Raw genomic sequence first — 20,633 nt, forward strand, 5'->3', positions numbered from 1 at the left:
AAGCCAGAGAAACCAAGTGTAAAGGACATTTTTAATCCATTTTATAAACCAACATATTTAATTTAGCAGCATAACTGGATGATCTTGAGGTATTTCTAAATCCATACTCAGAATGTCATCCCACCCCCCACTTCCCGTTCTCCCTCAGACATTCATCCAGACACACAGGAGCATATGCTCAATAGACAAAGAGGCAGACACACACAGATGCACACACGCACTCATATACACACACAAACACATTCGGTCCTCTAGTCTCAGTCTTGGACTGAGCAGAGCTGGCTCCCTCATAGTGGCTTGTAAGGCAGGCACAATCAATGGTGCAGTTTTGGCTGTAGGACAAAAGAATAAACAAAATGATCAGAACAAGACATTTAAAATATATAAGAGACTGCAAGTCAAAATCAGTTGATGCAGAAATAAGCATTTTCATTCCAGTTCTAACTCTGTAAATGCACATGGAGAAATCATGAATGCCAAACATTTGTTAGCAGTGAATTGGTCTCGGTGTTCAACATTTTCAATCAATAGTTGTTAAATCTGGCTCTAAAAGCTTGACCCAGTTTCATATGTATTCATAGCTTCACTTCTGACAAGCCTTTATAAAGCATCTTCAAGGTGCCCGGCTAGCAGATACAGTTTGCATCAGATGTGATCGACTGGCTTGGACATCAGGCCTACGGACACTGGATGCGTGTTTGCTGCGTGGAGGGGAAACACTGGTTTTGCTCCACATGGTAACACAAGTACGAAACTCTTTTTTTTTTGGACAAAAATGAACACATTGAAGCATCAAAACCAGTTTGCATAGTTGTCCAAAGGCCAAGTGGCATTTCATAAGGAACCTGTGAGAAACGGCATTCTTGGTTTTCACATTTTTTTGTAACTCTTAAGTTGACAATGATTTATAGTTTATATGATTCTATTATTTGGGCTGGTTTATGTGAACACTGAAGGATGTGGTGATTTAATTCTGCTCTCCTTGAAATCTGACCATTTCATCAGCCTCCTGTCTAACAGCTACATTTATCCTATGGAACCACAGGTCTTCCTCAGCTGCAAACTCACCTTCTGTGTGCCCAGCTTCTTCTCCACGCCCCCAGCCAGCCCCCCACCTTTACTGTCCTTCCAGGGGTAGAAGTTCGAGCGAGGAGAGGATGAAGAGGCAGAAGTTGAAGAGGAGGAGGAGGGCAGGCGGTGCGCTGAGGGTTTGGAAGAGGGGGAGTGCTCCTCAATGCCGCCCCCCTTGCGTTTCTTCACCAGCCCCTGATGCTCAAAGGCCCTCCCGCTGCCCTGCCCATGCAGTCCTGAGTCCCCCATGCCACTGCGGCAGTGAGAGTTGTTGATGGTCGACGAAGGGTCCGGGGGAGATGAATGTCCCATTGCAGGATGTGTCCGTTTGTAAGTCCAGACAGCCTTGGCGGCGGGGGAGTGGGACTCTGACGGGGAGGGCTGAGGACGGGGTTTGCTGCTGGGGGAAAGGGTGCCGTTGGTCTGTCCATGTGGAAGAGGCAAAAGGATTGGCGATTTTGAGGAGGAGGGTGAGGAGGAGGCCGAAGAGGCGGTGGATGGAGGACGGCCCCGGTCCTGCAGCAGAATGCAGTTCCTGTCTGGGCCAGAATGCTCCCCCTCCTGGGATGGGGCTTTACGTTTGCGGACAGTAGCAGCTGTCGCCGCTTCCTCTCGCAGCTTCAGCATCTGCTTGCTAGGCCGTCCTACTGGGTTCTTGGGTCGTCCCTGTCCAATCTGACGCACCCCTGCAGTCTTACCTGGAGATACCAGGCGACCACTGCCGGCTACCCCGCTGCCGGCCCCAGAGTTCTCTGAAGGTGCGCTGATCTGGGGTCTACCTGGCCCACGACTGGAAGAGGAGTAGGACGACGTCGTTTTGAGGGAGGAGCTGATGTGACCTGTTGTGCGGACTTTAGAATGCAGGGAAGAGGAGGGGGACGAAGAAGTGATGATCTTGGCTGCAGGAGGTGGAGACTGAAGGTCTGTGGCTTGAGGTATTTTCCTGATGGATTGAAGATAAATTCATAAATCCCAGAAGATCTTCAGTAGGAACTTGTGGTCATTTTTATACATTGTGAAGATTTAGTACATCGCTTTTAGCAAAATTCCACTCTTCCGCTGAATAAATGACCCAAGTCGGAAATGTTTAGTTCATTAGTATGAACCCAATAGTTGTTTTTTTTTTTTTTGCCAATCTACCGTTAATCTTGTTTTTAGGGTTTTTTTTCACTATGAGACTTGGTGCGATGACGGGGATGGCACAAGGAATTTAAAAAAAAGGGAACAAAATCTTCGCATTTCCATCTCAGAAAAAACACATTTTTAGACCACTGATTGGGTTTCAGCCTTCTTGTGAAAACTAGAATTAGGATATATAGTTAGGAAATAAACAGTCCCATTATAACCACCGGTTTATAACCATTCATTGCCCTGTTATATATTTATTTTCTCAACTGCCTTAAAATGAGTAATTTCACAGTATTTTTGTATTATTTAGTTCAAATTCAAAATAACGAATATAATATTAATTCTAAACTCAAATAAATCAAAAATGTTTTCATTTTTTGCACCAATCAGGGAAATTTTATGGTAATTTCTTATAAAAGCTGACCAATTTAGAATTGATTACATGATTTTGAAAGAAGAATTTTAAACTGGTATTGTTGGCAAATATCTGAGAATAATTAGTATCTATCATCCTGCAAACTCCCCTCACTCTTCCCTGCTCCTGATGAGAGCAGCTGAAAACACCATCTGCTGTGCCTACTGGAAAAGGAGCAGCGTGATGTGCACGATGCGCGTGTGTGCTTAAAGATGGACAAGGTAGTTTCATCCGCCACCAATGTTTGTTAAGTCACCCTCAGTATTTTAACCATTTCACTAGTGATTGGCCTATTCAAATGCATGATAAAGAGTAGGGTAGAGCATGAGTCAATAGCTGTAGTAGCCAAGTTTCATTAGTGGGCGGAACAGTTGTAGTGTAGGCATGTCACCAATCTGTGCTGACAGCTCCTTTTTAGCAGAGATTAACACAAGTTTAATGCACTGGATGGGAGGCAGAGGTCATCCTGCCCCTTAACTATGTGTAAACCTTACAAAGAAGCTTAAGGATTACCACCATAAAAGCAGAGCGAGGCCGGGAACGCGAGTTGAGTTTTCTTACTTCCAAAGATGGGCGCTGATGTGCTGCTCCAGCATACTGCTGAGAGCCGACCTTAGGTGGTGCAGCCTTCTGTCGAATGTGTAGATACCATTACCCAAGGCATGGCTGCCGAACGAACACACCTGCAGAGAGGAGATCTGTCGTCAGTCTACAGGGGAAATGCTGACAGTTTTTAACCGTATCGATCTGGAAGCGTTTTCACATCAGAGTGGCATTTTTTTCATTTGGGTAAAAAAAAAAAAAAAAAAAAATCAAAAACTGTTGGTGTTTTGCAGGAGCAACAAGATTGCCATAATTTACTTATTTTCATACCCCCCCTAGTTGACAAGACTTGTGTTCTGTTCTTAAGTATCATTAAGAAATGTAAGTATTAAGCAGCTATAGAAGCTTCCCGATCCAATGATGCCAACTTAAATGGCCTACTAGTTTCAACATAGCATAAAATGGTTACTGATAATAAGAGACGGCATGGGGAGCATTAAATAAATACAAGTGAAATGCATCCTCGTTGCATTTAAGAACCCGTTGGGATCCAGTCGCTCAGAAGTGGCCACACAGTCTTAAACCTCTGGATCCCACTATTTCCTCAGTAAAATATCACTCACACAGCAACAGCACTAACATTTCATTATTAATACAACAGTCTGAGGCTTATTTATGCCATTGCACATTGTGCTCATGAAATGCCAACATGTGATGCTCTCTCAATAAAAGTAAATCTTGCTCAACGAGCGGTTGGAACTCAATTTCTGTCTCCGTCTCTCATTACCCAGTTCAGATCATCATCATTTAATTTTTGCAGGAGGGAAAGACCCACTGCACCTCGCCAGTAAGGGAGGGATTCTTTGTGTGTGTGTGTGTGTGTGTGTGTGTGTGTGTCCCAATTTCCAATTAGATCATCTAATAAAGATGGGGTTTTGCATGAAATGACTTAAAAAGCCACTGAGCATTAGTGGATATTCATCACAACGGTCAACCGCAGAAAAAAAAAACATATCTTACATTTTTAAACGGAAACAATTTGCCAGAGTAGGCGCCTCATTCTAAGGAAGTCTTTTCAAATGATAGCCATACATTCCCAAATGGAAATTTAGTGGCACCAGAACAGGAGTAACAAGAAGTATCTTAGAAGTTATATCTTGTGCATTTCAGAGACACAGAGAGGCTGTTACTGGTCACTGTGCACAAGAGCCCATTCCACCAAAAGACCTTCTCATCCATGGCTGAAGCACAAAAATAAAAGGGGGAATTAGAAGCTGTGAACCAAACGCTTTTGGCCTCAATAGGGCCAAGCCTTTCAGGGAGTGAAGATAACTAATGTTTCTGTTCTATAGTCATCTCCACTTTTATATTCTTTTGGAGAGGAATAGCATTCCCAGAATCACCCTTGTGGATAATAACTAAATTCAGCTCTGAATCCCTGCCGGACATACATAAATAAGAAACAAAAGGTTATGTTCTATTATGGTCAAGTCCTCAGACCTTCACAGAAAAATTAATTTGGCCTGGTGTCAATGCCTAAAATTGTTGAAGTGGGTGTAAAAAAATAAAATCAACCACTGTGTCACAGACACAATCACAGTTTTAGCAGTAAAACAAATTGTAAACTCACCGCTAGTGGTCTGGGGTGCGTGGAAGAAGATGGGAACTCGACAGGCTCCTCTGCTCCTTCTGCCTCACTTTCATCGCTGGAAATTCGCCCGTGAACAAGAGGGGAGGGGGCACGGGAACCTCCCTCATCCTGCCGTTGCTTCTCCTCTTCAGGTGCGCTCTCTGACACAGTCGTGGCGCGGCTGAAGAAAAAAAACGACTATTTATGGTTGCAGTTGCCCGTATACAGAGCGTGATCCTGTCAGAGGCTCTGGGTCAATATGTTTCAATGTCATTGTTCTGGACCCTTTTTTTGAAAATAAAAATCACTGCATTTTTCATTGGACTTTAGGTTGAGTATGAATTATTTATGAATAAAATGCCGGACTTCCATAATGAAATTTCTGTTTTATGCATGTTGATTCACAATACAAAATTGCTTAAAAATTGCTACAAAAAATTGCTTCAGTGCTTTATAAGTGAAACCAAATTACTGTATTCAGGCTGTATGCCTGATTTATGTTGTGATTATATAGGACAGCATTTACTACAAATATTTTATAATAGTAATGCTAGTCCTCGTCAGTCAAATCTTAGCAGGCACTGTTAATATTTAGCATGGGCATATGCGTGTCCTTGAAATTAAGATACATTTTTTCATTTTCTTTTTTTATTCATGAACGCTTGCCATTTTTTAATTATAACTGAGTATTAATGAAGTGATTAATCTCATCTGTCATATACTTTAATACCATTTGCAGAATTATAACACCCACGGGCGAAAAGCATGCACTTCTTTTGAGTAGGTTTTATATCTATTTCCATGTTTTTTAAAACAGACCAAACTGCATAAGTTTTCTTGGCAGAAGCACAAAATTACAAAGGAAAGATTGAATTTCTAAACACAGAAATGACCAATGCTTTCGCTTCTTAAATGAAGCCAGAAATCCATGTAACAGCTGGACACCAGGGGCACAAAATATTACACTGATGTGATGAACATGTAGAGAACTTCCTCATGTAGCTTAAAGGAGTGTTTCAAATATGAAAATCCAGCATATTGAGACAATTCTGTGTTTACCCATATAAAACTACCTGCAAATCACATGCGTCTCCTGTCTCCTCTATTTTAAACTTTCATGTATTCTTCTTAGTGCTACTTCTTCCCTTTAAGCTGGGCTTCCAGAGTTCTGGAAATAGTGCACTATGCAGAATAATGACACACATGCCATTGTTCTAATATAATCTCCAGTAAATGAATAAACGCATAAAAGGAATAATACATTACTAATGTGGATCTCATTCTTTTAACTTCCTGACTGAAAAAACAAGGAAAAATCAAAGCAGCAATGTCACCCCTTCTGAAATTCTGTAGTCTACCAGTGAAGTCATTGGACCTGGACACTGGCAGCAGTTGGTGTTCATGACTTGAATAATAGTTAAACTGAATATGCATCAAGAGTCTTTTTGGAGAGTCCGACAGGGAAAGGTTGGAAATATGAGGCATCAAAAGCCCCATGATTAGAATATGACTTACTGTTTGTAATGTGCGGATATATTACCCGCCTTAGATTCCAGTATGTTTGCCACATTGGCCAGCTTCATTGAAACTAACCTGAAAGCAGGGAGGCTGGCCAGGGGTCTCCTGCAGTGGGGAGCCCCAGCTTGTTCCCTCGGGGCCTCCGGACTGGGTGAGCGTCCAGTGGAGAAGCCTCCCTCCAGGGACTGGGCTCCTTTCTCTTTCTCCCGAACCTTGGTCTTCAGTTCGGCCACAAGCTGGTCAAAGTTCTTGCTGCGACCCAAAACCTTCCTACGTTGATGGATGGAGTGGATCTAAGGACAGATTGAAATCAAGTAAGGCGTTAATACAAAACAGTATCTATCCTTTTTCAGCGTTCCATATGTGCAACTGACACTTTAACATCCCAGGATTTTAAAATTCTTCCAAAGTAAAGCTGACGGGACAGAGGGAATGACTGAAAAAGATAGAATTTTAACCCTAAAGATATGTGAGGTCAGAACCAGTATACATTCTGAAGATAAGCCCCTCAGGGTCCGAACAATTATGAGCTTCTTTAAGTTTGCACTGCCAACATTAAATGTCACTGGACTGCCAGACACTTATTTTGGAGCGCATATCCGGAAAGGGGGCTGAGCCCATTCTTTGGAAAAACAACAAATCCCTTGATCAGAAAGAAAAAAATAATGGAACACTGAGTTTCCTCTAGGATAAAAATTACAGACACAGAAACTGCTTAATGACTAAGAAAAAAGGGACAAGGTATAAAAATGTAGAGAAAAAACAGGCCAAAGAAAATGGCCGATAACACCCAAAATGTGGTTTCATTTTAAGCCAAAAAATAAAAAGGGAGATTTTTATCATGCGCCACAGAGGGCATCCAGTCTGCAGGTCCAACAAACCATAATGTTGCCATTTACTCCAAATGTTGTTTCACGTAAAGCCTGTAAATATTCTCAATGTGGCTGCATGCAATAATTACCCTAAAGTATTCATTTCTTTCATTGAAATCTTAGTTTAAAACAAAGATCCTTTACTGCAATGCATGAAGTACCACACAAGGAAACATATCAGTCAATACAGAAAATATATATATAGAGAGAGCAAGTTTTATCATGAATAAAAACCAAAGGTTTCCTTCAAACTTCTACCAGACAATTAAATATTTTAAGAAATATTAACAGTGCCTGTTTAACGATGAGCTTAAGCAACCCAACATAAGTGATGCTGCTGTTACAATAATTATTATGCAACAGTTCAATGTTGTTCTAAAGGTGTTATTAGTTTAACTCTACCATTTATGACACAACTCTGTTCTAATAGCCGGTGAAGGAGAAACACAGAGAAGAGCAGGCGGAAGATGGGAGTTGTTTTCTGACGAATTTCCCCCATCACCGTTGCAGTTTCCTGTTGATGTGGTCATCCTGTCTCTGTCTGCACTGGATGTGGCCTCACAGAAACTTCCTGCTTCACACGTCAGCCACAATATAAAGACGTGTTCCTGTGTGAGGCTCAGTGACACTCAAGTGACCTGCAGTGACTGTGGTTCAGTTTTAACACATGGGTAGAGCTTGTGGAGAGAGCTAACAGTGAGATGACATATTGGATACAATGCATCTGTGTGGCTGCAACACAAAGGATTTCTATCTTGGTGCTATGATTGAGATTTAAGCCATTCTTATTTCACTGACAAATTATAGAAGCGGAAAACAGTTTTAGCAAACATTTTTGCCCAGTACTGATAAACTGATTAGTAAACAACAGTCCAGTCTTCTTTTCAGATGATCAGCATGAGCTGATACCTGCACTTCGGAAAAAGAGAAAATGTCTGCACTTTCAGCTGGCATTTTTAAATTATTTAAACTTACAAGTGTTTGCTCTCAAGAGCAAGAAAATTCAATCTGCCAATATGTGCTCTTTAGTGCTCCGCGGCACCACTCATTCAAACCCTGCTTTAACAAGATAAGAACATTGATGATTGCCTGACGTTTTTGTTATTTTTACAAACCATTGGGACTCAGGTACCAATCACCACCCTAAGTGAAGAGGTGACAATAACGGACGCCGACAAGTACCTTAGGGTCCACATTAACAATAAATTGGACTGGTCACACTACACGAATGCACTCTAAAGGAAGGGTCAGAGCAGGATGTTCTTCCTGAGATGACTGAGGTCGTTTGGTGTCTATAGCAGGCTCCTCAAGACCTTCTACCAGTCTATAGTAGCCGGAGCACTCTTCTTCGGTAAAGTGTGCTGGTTGGGCGGTGCCAGGACTAGTGAGGTTAATAGGCTCAACAAGATAGTGAGGAAAGCCCACTTGGTGGTGGGAATGAACCTGGACCACCTTCATTCGGTCACAGCGGGGAGGGTGAAGGACAAACTGGGCGCTATCCTGGACAATCCTTCCCACCCCCTGCATGACGAGTTGTGGCTGATGGGCAACTCCTTCAGCCAATGGTTCATCCCACCCCAATGCAGAACTGAACGCTTCAGACGCTCCTTTGTGCCAACAGTCCCCAGACTGCAGAACAGCAGTCTGGACGGCACTATCACCAACCTGAGATGTATCTGTGCTGCTTCCACAGTCTCATTACCTCATCCATTCACATGTCATGCCCTAACTATGCTCTCTTTCTTATCCCTGTTGGTTTTAGCCCACGTGCATCCTGCCCATTTTTGTTTATTTATTTTATTCTTTTTTCTATTGCCACTTCATTTTTATTGTAATTTAGTTCTGGTCGTGTATTTTTCACCCTTACTGTTCCTTCAGGTTGCCATTATTATCCCTGTTGTTGTTGCTGCTGTCTATTCCTGGATATCTTGCTATCTACTGTCTCTTGGTTTATATTTATATTTGTATTCATATTTATTTTACTTTTTTATTTTTTTTACACTATAACTGTTACGCTGCTGTGGCAAAGGAATTTCCCCTATGGGGATCAATAAAGTTTATCTTATCTTATTATTACAAATAAGCTGTTAAATAGGCTGTAAAAGTAACACTGATCCTAACCATGCCATTCAAGAAAAGCCTTGAAGGATCAGGGCATTCAATGACTAAGTGCATGGTGCAGAGAAAAACAAGGGTAATTAAACAAAACTTCCCAAAAATCTTGACACAGTCAGCATGTTGACAGCCTGACACTACCATCAATGCCTGGTTGAGACACAATTTAAACAGAAAATCTTGTTACTGTGCTGTCTTGGTCTGGTCACTATATATATATGCTATATATATGCTCTGACTTCAAATTTTCAGATGCATAGTTCCTACAGCACTACACTGCTACACCACCAACACAAGTGCCATTTTTCACAGTTGTTAGCAAGCTGTTCGTCTTCAGTTTGTTTTCTGGAATGACAGCAGTGAGCTTGAGCTTCTTCTTCTTTCAGCTTTTATCTTCAGGGGTCACCACAGCGAATCAACTTTCCCTATCTAACCCTATTCTCTCTATTCTCTCTCACACCAACTACCTTCATATCCTTTCTCACTACGTGCATAAATCTTCTCTATGGTCTTCCTCGAGACCTCTTGCCTGGCAACTCCAATCCAGCATCCATCTACCAATATACTCACTATCCCTCCTCTGTACCATCTCAGACTGGCTTCTCCAACCTTCTCTCCAAAACATCTAACATGTGCTGTTCCTCTGATAGACTCAGTCCTGATCTTATCCATCCTGGTCACTCCCAAAGAGAACTTTAACATCTTAATCTCTGTGCTGTGTACAGTGGTGTGCTTGAGCATATTGGTCAGTTCTATGCCAATTCCTGCACTTGTGCAGCGACCTAGTCCCACATTTTCTCCTATGGTGTTAATGCATAGGGAAAGGTCTTAGAAACATTCAAGACATTCATTCAAACAACAAAAGAGACCCCTCCCATACACTGAACACTCCCTGCTCCTCACACCCTCCCAAGGTTGGCTTGAAACAAACAAAAAAAAAGTTAAAGTTAAACTTGAATAAAACTAGAATTAATACTATGGATATTAAGATAAGATAAACTTAATTGATCCCATAGGGAAAATTCCTATGTCACAGCAGCGTAACAGATATGCCAAAAAACTGTATATGACTATATGTAATATATGAATAAAATATAAAACATGGATGACATCCCCAATCAACACTTGAAATAAAACGTAGCATGAAATCAGTCGCTTGAGTGCTTCCATCAGATATTATCGCATCAGTATAAAAGCAAAATTTTTTTTAAACTATCCTGTTAAGACACAGGGTCTCATGGATTGTCTCACTTGTCTGAATTTTGATGAAACTGCTTGCTCAAAGTGGGTCAAAAGTGAAGGGGACGGTCGCCAAATCTCAAACCAGCTGAATGTTAAACAGCTCAACAAAAGACAGACGTTAAGAATGAGAGCACAACATATAAGGCATTAGCTTGGGTTTGTATAGAGCTTACATTGCATGTCAGGAGGCGGGTGCACACCTTCTTCCTGTCAGGGTCGAGAACACCGCAGTGTTTGTCCAAGTCACACTCTCTTTCTGTGGGTACAAAGCATCCGAGGGTCAACACACAGTCAACCTAAATTAAAAACATGTCTGCGCTGCTGAGCCTCCCAGTTGCAATAATCAATGAAATGTCTGATTGAAGACATACATTTAGAAGATGGAATTCCAGCAGTGTAGGTGTTTTCGGAATTCAACCCTCATCTGAGTTGAGCCAGAAAGATGTTCTTCTATTTTAAATAAATCAATCTTCATTAAAAACACACATATGGCCGCACACACACACACACATAACTGTTTAAGATCCATTCCTTTTCCTTTTATAATTTGACCCAGGAGATAAATGAGCGCAGCAATGGCTAATCCATGTTGAAGGAGGTAGCGCTTCACCAAAACAACAAAAAAAGGAAGCAAATGTTACTTCCTTCAGATGAAAGACAAAAACTCAAATTTCAGGCATTTATTCTGCACAGATTGCAGAAGGAAAAAAAGGTTCATGCTTTCTTCAGAAAAAAAAGCCTTGATCAGATAATCTAATATGATCAGTTTTCTACAACTTGTCAATTGCTACACCAGCCAAATAAACAGATCAAAAGCCAGTTCTCTCCTATAATTCTACTTTTAATATTTAGTTATTGAACTAAGTGACTGAGTTGGGGTGTTTGGTATCCCAATATGTAGGTTATCCACTGCAGAAATGTGCGGCCATAAATCTTGTGCAGACAACAGGAGCACAGCCACATTAAGCAGGTCATATTTATTTGCCTGTTTTCCTCTCCACGTTTCTACTCTTCTAAAATGTTTTCTCCACTGAAAAAGTCTCAAGCTTCAGTTGACGTTGGAGATTGAAAGGGGTAAATAAGGACAAGCTGCCCAGTGTCCCAGTGTGTGTGTGTGTGTGTGTGTGTGTGTGTGTGTGTGTGTGTTTGGGAAGGTCAGTGTTTTTGCTTTTCTCATTTTAAAGGGATATATTTTAACTGCTGTCAATCACGTCATACTTCTTTCCATTTTTAAGGATCAGTGGTGAATGAAACTAACTGTATTTTGAAATATTAGTAAGTATATGCAGGTCATTTTGGAGTACAAGTGTTGGTTGGCTCACACAGGTTGTTGAAAAATCTGACCGCTTTTTGTGCCACTGAGATCAACATCTCTCTAATTTCATAAAAAAAATTTTTTTTTAGCTTTGTCCCATCTGAACTACAACCTCTCAAAGTCCCCAGTATTGAAAAATACATTATGATCCGGACTGCATGATATAATTAAATACTATATACGGTTTCCCAATCATTCTTAGAGATCCCTTTCCAGGAATTTCACAGGACATTACCAGCAACAATCCAGCTGAAATGACAGATTGATATGTTTCTCTGTGGAAATCACAAGAGCAGATCTATTTATGACGGACTGCAGTTTTGGATTCTTTTTTTCTCCAAATCAAGTATTTACTGAATACACAAATGACTGAAAAAGTTGGTTAAAAAATACTTCAGCCTTAATGGTAAATAAATAACACTCTGAAAAAAAGTTGAATCATGCAAACTGCTTTATACAAATTTCCCAACGGCGGATTAATAAAGGATGAATAATAATAATTAATGTTATTATAAATAATAACAATAATTGTTATTATTTGGGATGGATGGGAACCTCGCCTGATATACAATTAAAAAATAAATCTATTCTGTGCTGATTTCCGAGTGAGCAGTCAAAACAATTACAAAAAGGATCACCAACAAGACAGAATTATAAGAGTTTACTCCTGCCCTACTTGTGCACTTACTGGAGGCCACCTTATTGTAAGGTCTAGGTATTCGGTGGCTTGGTACCACTGAGCTCAGAGATGAGTCCTTCCTTTGGGTGGGGGGCCTGTCGTTGGGAGAGGGCCTACCAGGGGGAGTTCCCCCGTGTGGCCAGGGAGGATCTCTAAGTGATGGAGGTGGGGAGCTCATTGGAGGCTCCAGAGGTGGCGGCTGCTTGAATACTGATGACTCTGTATGGCTGCTGTGGGAGGACTTTTCCAGCGGGGAATGTCTGGTGATGACAGAAGACAGGACGACATTTACTTCTTGAAATCGACATTTTTCATATATTGACATAGTTGGGGGCATGCCTGGCAGGAGAACATCAAAATTTAAATTAATCCTAAGCAAGACTGAAATTGACAATCATACACAGATCCAGGTATCAATGTGTTAAGCATTAGCAGGAGACGAACGAACTACTTGCGTGTTCTCCTCTCAGTCCGATTTCAGTCTAAGCAATGTTGAGTTCATGTTAAACACATGAAACACATGGGTCTGGATTATTGTGGCAATCAGTTCCAGCAGTCTGTTTAACATATGTATTTAATCAAACTATGTCTCAACTATAAAGAAAAATCTGGTAAATCTAATATGCAAATTGAGGAATCTTTGAGTTCTCATGAGTGATTGGCCAGCACTACATGACTGACTCAATGAACTGTTGGGCAAGCTGAAAAAGATTATTGACAAGTATATGTTGTCCCAGGAAGAAGTAGGAGAGAGGGAGATTGGGCATTGAATGTTGGGAAATCCTAACCCCACACATTGACCAGATTTAATTTTAAGGGAATACATGGCAAGAGTTAAGAACCCAGGTAACATTATTCCTCACTGTGACACAAAAGAAATCTAAATCAGAGTGCATCCTTACCTTTCGGATATTAGAAAAATGTATTAGAAAACCTGATTTCTGACCAAGCTCATTACCCCTTCTTTGGAGCAGACGAATGTAAGCGAATGTAAATGTAAACAATTTATGAAGTCTCAGACAGCTAATGGCTGCTAAAGTTGCAACTCTGGAAAGAATGAAATGAGAAAATGGAAGGGGCGTTTTCCAGCTGGAGACTTGGTTGGGTGACATACAAAACAATATATGAATGTGATTCACTCACCACTTGGAAGAAAAAAAAAATCCACTTGGATTATTCAGTCTCTAATTTGATGTTTTGTTACAACTCCTGAGCGATGCAAGGTGGTGGCCAGTAGATGATATGGATCATTGATAAACTATGAATCTGAGCCAAGTGTGTCTGTGTATGTCCTCTGAATAATTGTTCATCCACTTTCCCTCACACCTGGCGCTTTGCAAAGATGGCTGGCTTCCAGGGTTGACCCACCATCATCTGGAGTCAGGGGTTGATTTAGACAGAAATCCAACAATGTGTTGCTCTGTGAGCCCTGCTAATTGGAAACGGCTTATCACAGGACTACAGCTGCTGTGCACAGCCGACTGATGCGTGAGCACTCCTGAGCATTTTGTTTCAGATGGCGTTAGTGCGGGGCTGTTGCGTCTACTTTTTATCCCCGACCAACCATGACATTAATATTACAAACATGTAGAACAAGACATTTCTGCTGTGCTGTTACAGCGACATAACCTTAAACAATGTCTCGTATCTAGCACTGAGATTTACATGTTTGTATATAATAGACATTAATCGATTACACATATGTACTGTATAATCAAGAAATGTCACTTTCTGATCAGTCCTCTTGGGTGTATTATTTTTATCACCACAAAAATAAGTTAGTGGTACAAAATTATTAAAAAACAAACAAACAAACAAAAACTCAGAAATATCAATGATTCACTTCAGCTGTATTCTGAAAATATTTAAATGCCATATTAAGCAAATTATTAAAATAAGTAGATTAAAATCAACAATACGTAACGTTTCAATCAGTTAAGAACATAAATTATAGCTCAGGGACAGCAGCTATAGGGTTTTAGCTCCACTGATATTTAAATGTGACACTTCAGGGATTTGAAGGAATCCTAACGGTGGCTGCTTGCATTGTTCTGTTGAATAATAATTTATTAGTTGATAAAAATGACAATTATTATTGTCATCTATAACTTACAGGTGCTGAAGCATCATGCTCAGGGCCCACGGGGAGGTCATGAGTGATGACCCATGACCACAAGTCATCTCGATCTCTGGCAAACACCACTACTGTCATTGAAGACACCGTTCACAATGTGTTCGGTTTCATCGGTTCAAGTAGTCGGTTTTCTATCTTAATTAAACGGCTCAACTATCACATGCCTGTTACTCCTGCGGCAGAAACATCCCAAGTGTAGTTCCTTTTGGACTTTCTCTGTCGGTGTATGGTCGATGTTCAGTGGAAGGGTCATTTTTTTTCTTAATTTAATGTCCTTATTTTCGAATTGAACTTCACCATGGCATATTTACAGATGCTGAGATGGTTGCGAGTACAAGGAGGAGATACTTTTAACTTTAAAAAGTTTGCAGGTAGCCTTTGTTTTTCTGATTTCACATATGGAGACATCAAGACTTTAGTGACAGATGCTGGCAACTGGACGTCAGGGATCTACTCATCGTTTTTACTTTGCTTGATGAACGGCAGTGAAGGGAAATGTCTGTGTCGCCAGGGGGGCTGGATGACCAATCTGTAGCCTACATGTGGATAGGCAGGATGAGATATGATCTGCACTAAATTTAAGAGTATTTTGAGTTTACCCCTGGCTTGTTGTCAGATCAGAAAAAGTCCTTACCTATGCAGGGAAAACTTAATAACTTAAGAGTGTTACGTACTTTGAGCATATAGCTTATTTGTTGTAATTGATGTGATTGTGGCCTGAGGCGAAAAATTTAATATGCATTGTCAACACTTATCAGCTTAGGGTCACTTGGGGCAGAACTAGGCTCACTTCACACAGGAGAGCCATCAGACAAAGTAAAGCTTCAGTGAACAAATGTTTTTTTTGTGTTGGATTGGGTTCTACTTGGCATCACTGAAATCACATCATACTGACATACTTTGAAATAAAAGATGATCTACTGGAGGACAGAAGCTGCTTGGCTAGTACTCCACAGTCTACATTTTTATCCCAATTTTGCTCTGGAATGAAGCTGAAACATCGCAACGTCTTAGCACAGAAGTCTATTGACAGCATGAAAGTAATGCGAAGAAATCTAGATTGTGTCTGGACAGCTAGTAAGAGAAACACTCGATCGGACTTGTGGCGGAGTTTTGTAACACAAGGTTGCAGTTTGAAAAGGTCACAATTGTAATCAGTCATGTTCATTAAATTGTGGTACATTAAAATCTAATACAAGGATAAATACTGAACTAATCAAGCTGTCCTAATAAGCACCGCCTTCAAAAAATGCTTTTTAATTAAAAGGCACCAGATATTTGCCTTGGGAAATTTTGTTTGCCATAATCTAAAGGTGTCCAGGGAAATCATAGCTCAACATTTCACACAAACCCCAAGTTCATCCTGCCAATTTCTTACCGTACTCCATCCTTTGAATTCTTGGAGTGTCTGTACTGTGGCGGGGTGGAAGGGGAAGGTGGGGCTGCCCGTAGTGACCCAACACCCTGGCCTCGACCTTCCCATGATGAAGCAGAAGCAGCGTTGGTCCCATGTGATGGAGAGTGGCCGTGGTGGGGCCTTTGTTGGGGTTGGGGAGCTGGAGTTGGGGAGCGCAGTCGGGCATAAAGCTTGGCCAGAGGGCCATGTCGCCGCTCGCAGTGCTTCTCAAACGCTTGCGGTTTCACCACCTGGCCACAGTGGCTGCACACCACCAGGTAGAAGTCATCGTGGCCAGGGTAGAGGCCAAAGATTGACATGTCTGAAAAGAGACAACTCTTCAGAGCGAATACACAAGATTTTTGCAAAAGAATGCAAATGGATTGCAATGTAGATAAACAAGAAACCAATTTTCAAATATTGTATGTTGTACATTTTTTAATATAAATTACATGTCTTTCTTAGCTATAAAAAGGCTTCTTGGAATTTTTCTTGCATGCCCCATTTAGCCAGATTCATCCACAATGCATTTGTTGGAAAGTGCGCACATATAGCATTATGGTGGAATTAAAGATCACTAGTTAGGCATAGATGACACTAATTAATGAATCGGGGAGGGCAACAGCTAATACAGAGTAAACGTTAAAATTTTGGTCCCAAATTCACTGCAGCAGAAACTCCAACACAAGGCTTGTATCAAATGAATATCTGTTTAACTATCTGTAGTTGTGTTTTTCACAAAACTTGCCAGTGTTTTTGACAGAGAGTTTGTCTTCAAACACCCACATCCTACTCAGTCTTTGGTTATCACGACTTTAGAAAATACAAAAAGAAAACTTCGAAACTGAAGTTTTGTTGTCTCTGTAAACTGCTGCAGCTGCTAAGCTGATTATGAGCGCTTACACGGCTACACTACTGATGTTTTTTCAACTGCAACGGATCAACTGTCAAGATACAGAATATCAAAGGAGGATATAAAAATCATAGCAGATTTAAAAAAAGCAGCAGACAGCTAATGGTCACTGTACAAAATACAAGCAATGAGTTAATTCTGCAACGCAAATCACAAACTATTTCATAGTAAAAGTTCAAATCTGAGACTGTTGGCATTTAAATAAGTTTCAACTTCCCTCAAACAAAACAATTCTTTCATTAGCACGAAAATAATGAGTGAGTCAGTTGTACAAAAGTCTTTCAATCACAAGCTAAAAGAACAGGGGTGTTGATTCTTTGACCTTGTGCGAAAATTATTTAAAAAGCTGAATTCCATAATTGTGTGATTGCTGTTGGTAATTTTTAGATAAGGCTGCATGAAGAAAGATGGAGAATTCTGACAGACAGCAAAACTAGAGGGAATAATGTTTTCATGATTTTTTTTCTTCACAATTTAACTTTCTAGAGTATGATGTAAAAAAAAAAGATCAGCACCCTTTTTTAAATTGTATTTTGCCAGATAGCGTCCACTTCATGTCATTTTAATGGTGACATGACAAAAGACAGTGATTTTGATGATATTTCAAACATTTGCAGCCCTACTTTGAGACAGCAAAACTACTCTATTGCATGGTGATGCTGACAGTTTCTGCAGCAGCCGCAGTGAACAGGGACTTGCTAGCAGAAAATTATTGTTTCAGCCGTGATTCTAAATGCATTCTGCAATTCATTTTGATGATATTGCAAAAACTGTTAAGGGACTATTTAGACTGTTCTTCTGATGGACAAGGCAGTTTGGTGAAATTATTTTAAAAAGTGTGTGTGATGAGTTTGCATAAAACGTATAGAGAAAAAATAGATAAAAATTTGAAGGTTTCCTGAAAAATTATTTAACGTAGGGATGATGGCACAGTCATATTTAATTCAGGTAAATTACAAAGTTAAAAAATGACAATGATGTAAATCATTGACATATATTTGCAACACTATTGTAACAAATGATCATTCCTTATCAAACCATATCAAGTCATTGCTGTCAAAAAAATAATCCTATCTCACAGGACTTTCATGCAATTTATGTCTTTACTGATGCCTTGTATCAATCTTTCAAGGGATTGTTGGGGATGCCACTACCTAACATGGTTAAAGCTATACCTAACCAAACTTGACGACACTGGTTGTCCTATAGAATTCTTGGGCAGTATTATAGTTACAAAATATGCTGAGAGCATGATTTTAGATATTAAGGAGAATAATGATCTGGTGCACGTCACCATCGAATGAATCCTATGTGCCAATGTGGCAAGGGCATGTGTGAGGTTTAAAACTACATTTAGCTACTGAATTTTAATGACAAATAAAATATGTTGACAAAGGCCAGAGACCATGCATAATATAGAACTGACAGCAGTGATAGATTTAGAATTTGGCTGAAAGTTTTGAGGACGCAAGATGATGAATTGTAAAATGCAAAAGTAGTAACATTTTAAGGGGATAAACAGGAAAAGACTTTAGTTGAGGAGATAGAATTTAAAATCCATGAGTTTTGCATGGGCTACATGGGCTACAAAACTCATTGGCAGTTTGGGGCAAATCATGGTTGGGTTACAATTTGACTTCATAATGTTAACCAAATAGCATTGCTTGAAGGCTTTGTGTTTGGAGACCGGTCAGTAGTTGCCACAAACAACGGTAGATTCTAGGGCATGTCTAAGGCTGCCACTGAAGGTGGGCGGCAGCTGCCAGCACAAGGATGCGAGTAAGCCCCTTCCTCACACCAGTGCCCAGCTTTAATACTCGCCCTGGCCTCTGTGTGCCAGTAGCCTCATTTACTCATTGTCTTGGAGGCCCAACAGAAGCAAAGGACCGCTTTGCTGAAGCGTCGGAGGTCAATGTATTGCACGGACCTTAGTCGGTGAATGTTTTCCATGCTTTAAGGGTTCCCCCAAAAAATCTTGACTTTTGGATAATATCGCTTTTAGTTAAAGACTTACCCTCTTTGCTGAGTGACATGGCCTCTGCAGCCTTTTTGCCATTCTTACTGCAGTCATCCACATCAGGGCCTAAAGCAGCACAGTACATGATTGTTCAGGAAGAGGATGTGAGGTCACATGAAGTTGTATATCAAGTTCACCTTGAGGAAGATAAAAACGCCAGAATTGCACATAGACAGGCCAATGAGCTATGTTACATAAATGACTCATTTGCAGGTCAACTACTGATCTGCCATGTTATAAAAGCCCTATAATCCTGACCAAGAATCAATTGAGACGTAGTTAGTGACCAACAAAAAGTTAGTAATGCTGTCATGGGGGGGGTGTAAGGACTTTATTTTATAGTTGCAGACAGAGTAGCACTTGGAGGGATGCCAGACAATGAGTGAGCGCACATACTCAAAGCTGGCAAGGGCAACAACACTTTAGAAGCCGAGACCACACATGAGGTTTCCTCTCGCATGCAGAGGCGCTAACGTGGGTTCAGCAGAGGCGGTGACGGGGACCGTCAAGGTGGAAAAGAACACAGAGTAACGCTTGCTAATATCAAAGGCTGGGCCAGCATTTACATGGTGGCAGCAGCATCAGACTCCTCCTCCGTCACCGGTGTCTACCCTGAATCCTCCTGTTAGCATTAGCATGCTAATGCTAGAAGCCCCGTCGTCAACGGCTAGTCTGGCTTGCTCGTTAGCTACGTAGCCTAGCTTTCCACGGCAAGAAGTTGCTCGCCCAACCATCCACACTAGCCTCCTCCTTCAGCTATGATGCCAACGCTACCCGGCTCGTTTCATTAAAATTAACCGCATCCGTGTAAATCCGTCTCCCTGACTTATATCGTGTCCACAGTCATAAAATGTGTATTAGAATGGCCGTATTTTAGTGACTACCGCTTATTTTATCTACATGACAACGTATGCAGATAGACACGGGGGAGAGCAACATGTTATCCACCCAGCGCTAGGACCCGGCAGGGTCTTTGTTTGGGTAACATGTTTAGCTCTGTCCTCCGTTTCCACGAAAATAAACCCAGGTGAATCGCTTAAATTGCTTCATAGCCGCCAGTGTTTGCGTCAGTACGCTTCCTTACCATCCGCCGTTGTCACACCGGCCCTCTCGGCCCAGGCAGTCCAGCTTTGACCCACGAAATCATCGAGGCTAGGCACCCGCCGATCCAGAGCAGCCATTACTTTCACTGCGCGTTCACGCACCGCCATCATCACTGCGCGGCAAGTAACTTACGTCATAGCTCGCGCTCTCGACAGGATATGAACTTGCTGCGTGCGCGTTCCTAGGACACCCACACACACGGGAAGCCGTGCACAGGAACATCATTTATGAGCGCTATTATCATAAGCCATCATCAGAATTACTTTAAACGACAAATGTCCACTCGTTGCGTGGTTTGACACGGGGAGAATGACAACTTTTAACCCAATCATAATAACGCATGATCTTAACACTCATGGCCGATTGTGAAAAGAGAGAAATAAATCAATTGGTGGTGGTGGTGATGGGGTCTTGAGTTGTTGCAACTAGTCTACAACTTCACTCCTTTTTCTATTTGCAGCAATTAAAACTGTCCAGTAGACCCTCATCCCTGGTTAAATCTCACCAAAGTTTTCTTTTTGATAAGTCTCCTAATGGACCG

General features: G+C 41.1%; 1 protein-coding gene across 1 annotated transcript; it reads right to left on the bottom strand.

Annotated features, from left to right (window-relative positions):
• Nucleotides 1-24: 24 nt before the first annotated feature.
• atxn7l2a (ataxin 7-like 2a) lies at nucleotides 25-20,393 on the bottom strand. The gene is made up of 10 exons (XM_086169017.1): nucleotides 20,073-20,393; nucleotides 18,986-19,054; nucleotides 16,041-16,380; nucleotides 12,538-12,788; nucleotides 10,708-10,790; nucleotides 6,381-6,598; nucleotides 4,788-4,968; nucleotides 3,176-3,297; nucleotides 1,069-2,014; nucleotides 25-332 (listed from the first exon to the last, which is right to left on the bottom strand). Exons 1-10 carry the CDS (start codon nucleotides 20,200-20,202, stop codon nucleotides 315-317), a joined length of 2,358 nt encoding a protein of 785 aa, XP_086025143.1. The 5' UTR covers nucleotides 20,203-20,393; the 3' UTR covers nucleotides 25-314.
• Between the last annotated feature and the right edge of the window lie 240 nt (nucleotides 20,394-20,633).

This window comes from Fistularia commersonii, chromosome 21 (assembly GCF_037954325.1).
Source record: "Fistularia commersonii isolate RoL2024-O1a breed Wild chromosome 21, RoL_Fcom_v1.0, whole genome shotgun sequence".
Taxonomy (NCBI): Eukaryota; Metazoa; Chordata; class Actinopteri; order Syngnathiformes; family Fistulariidae; genus Fistularia; species Fistularia commersonii.

What these genes read in the sequence shown, in the direction of transcription:
- atxn7l2a (XM_086169017.1), bottom strand. Translation starts at nt 20,202, where the DNA reads ATGATGGCGGTGCGTGAACGCGCAGTGAAAGTAATGGCTGCTCTGGAT. An exon ending in CATGTCACTCAGCAAAGAGG is followed by an intron (nt 16,381 to 18,985) that starts GTAAGTCTTTAA and finishes GTCTCTTTTCAG; the next exon opens with ACATGTCAATCTTTGGCCTC. An exon ending in GCCAGCCTCCCTGCTTTCAG is followed by an intron (nt 4,969 to 6,380) that starts GTTAGTTTCAAT and finishes TTTTTTCTTCAG; the next exon opens with CCGCGCCACGACTGTGTCAG.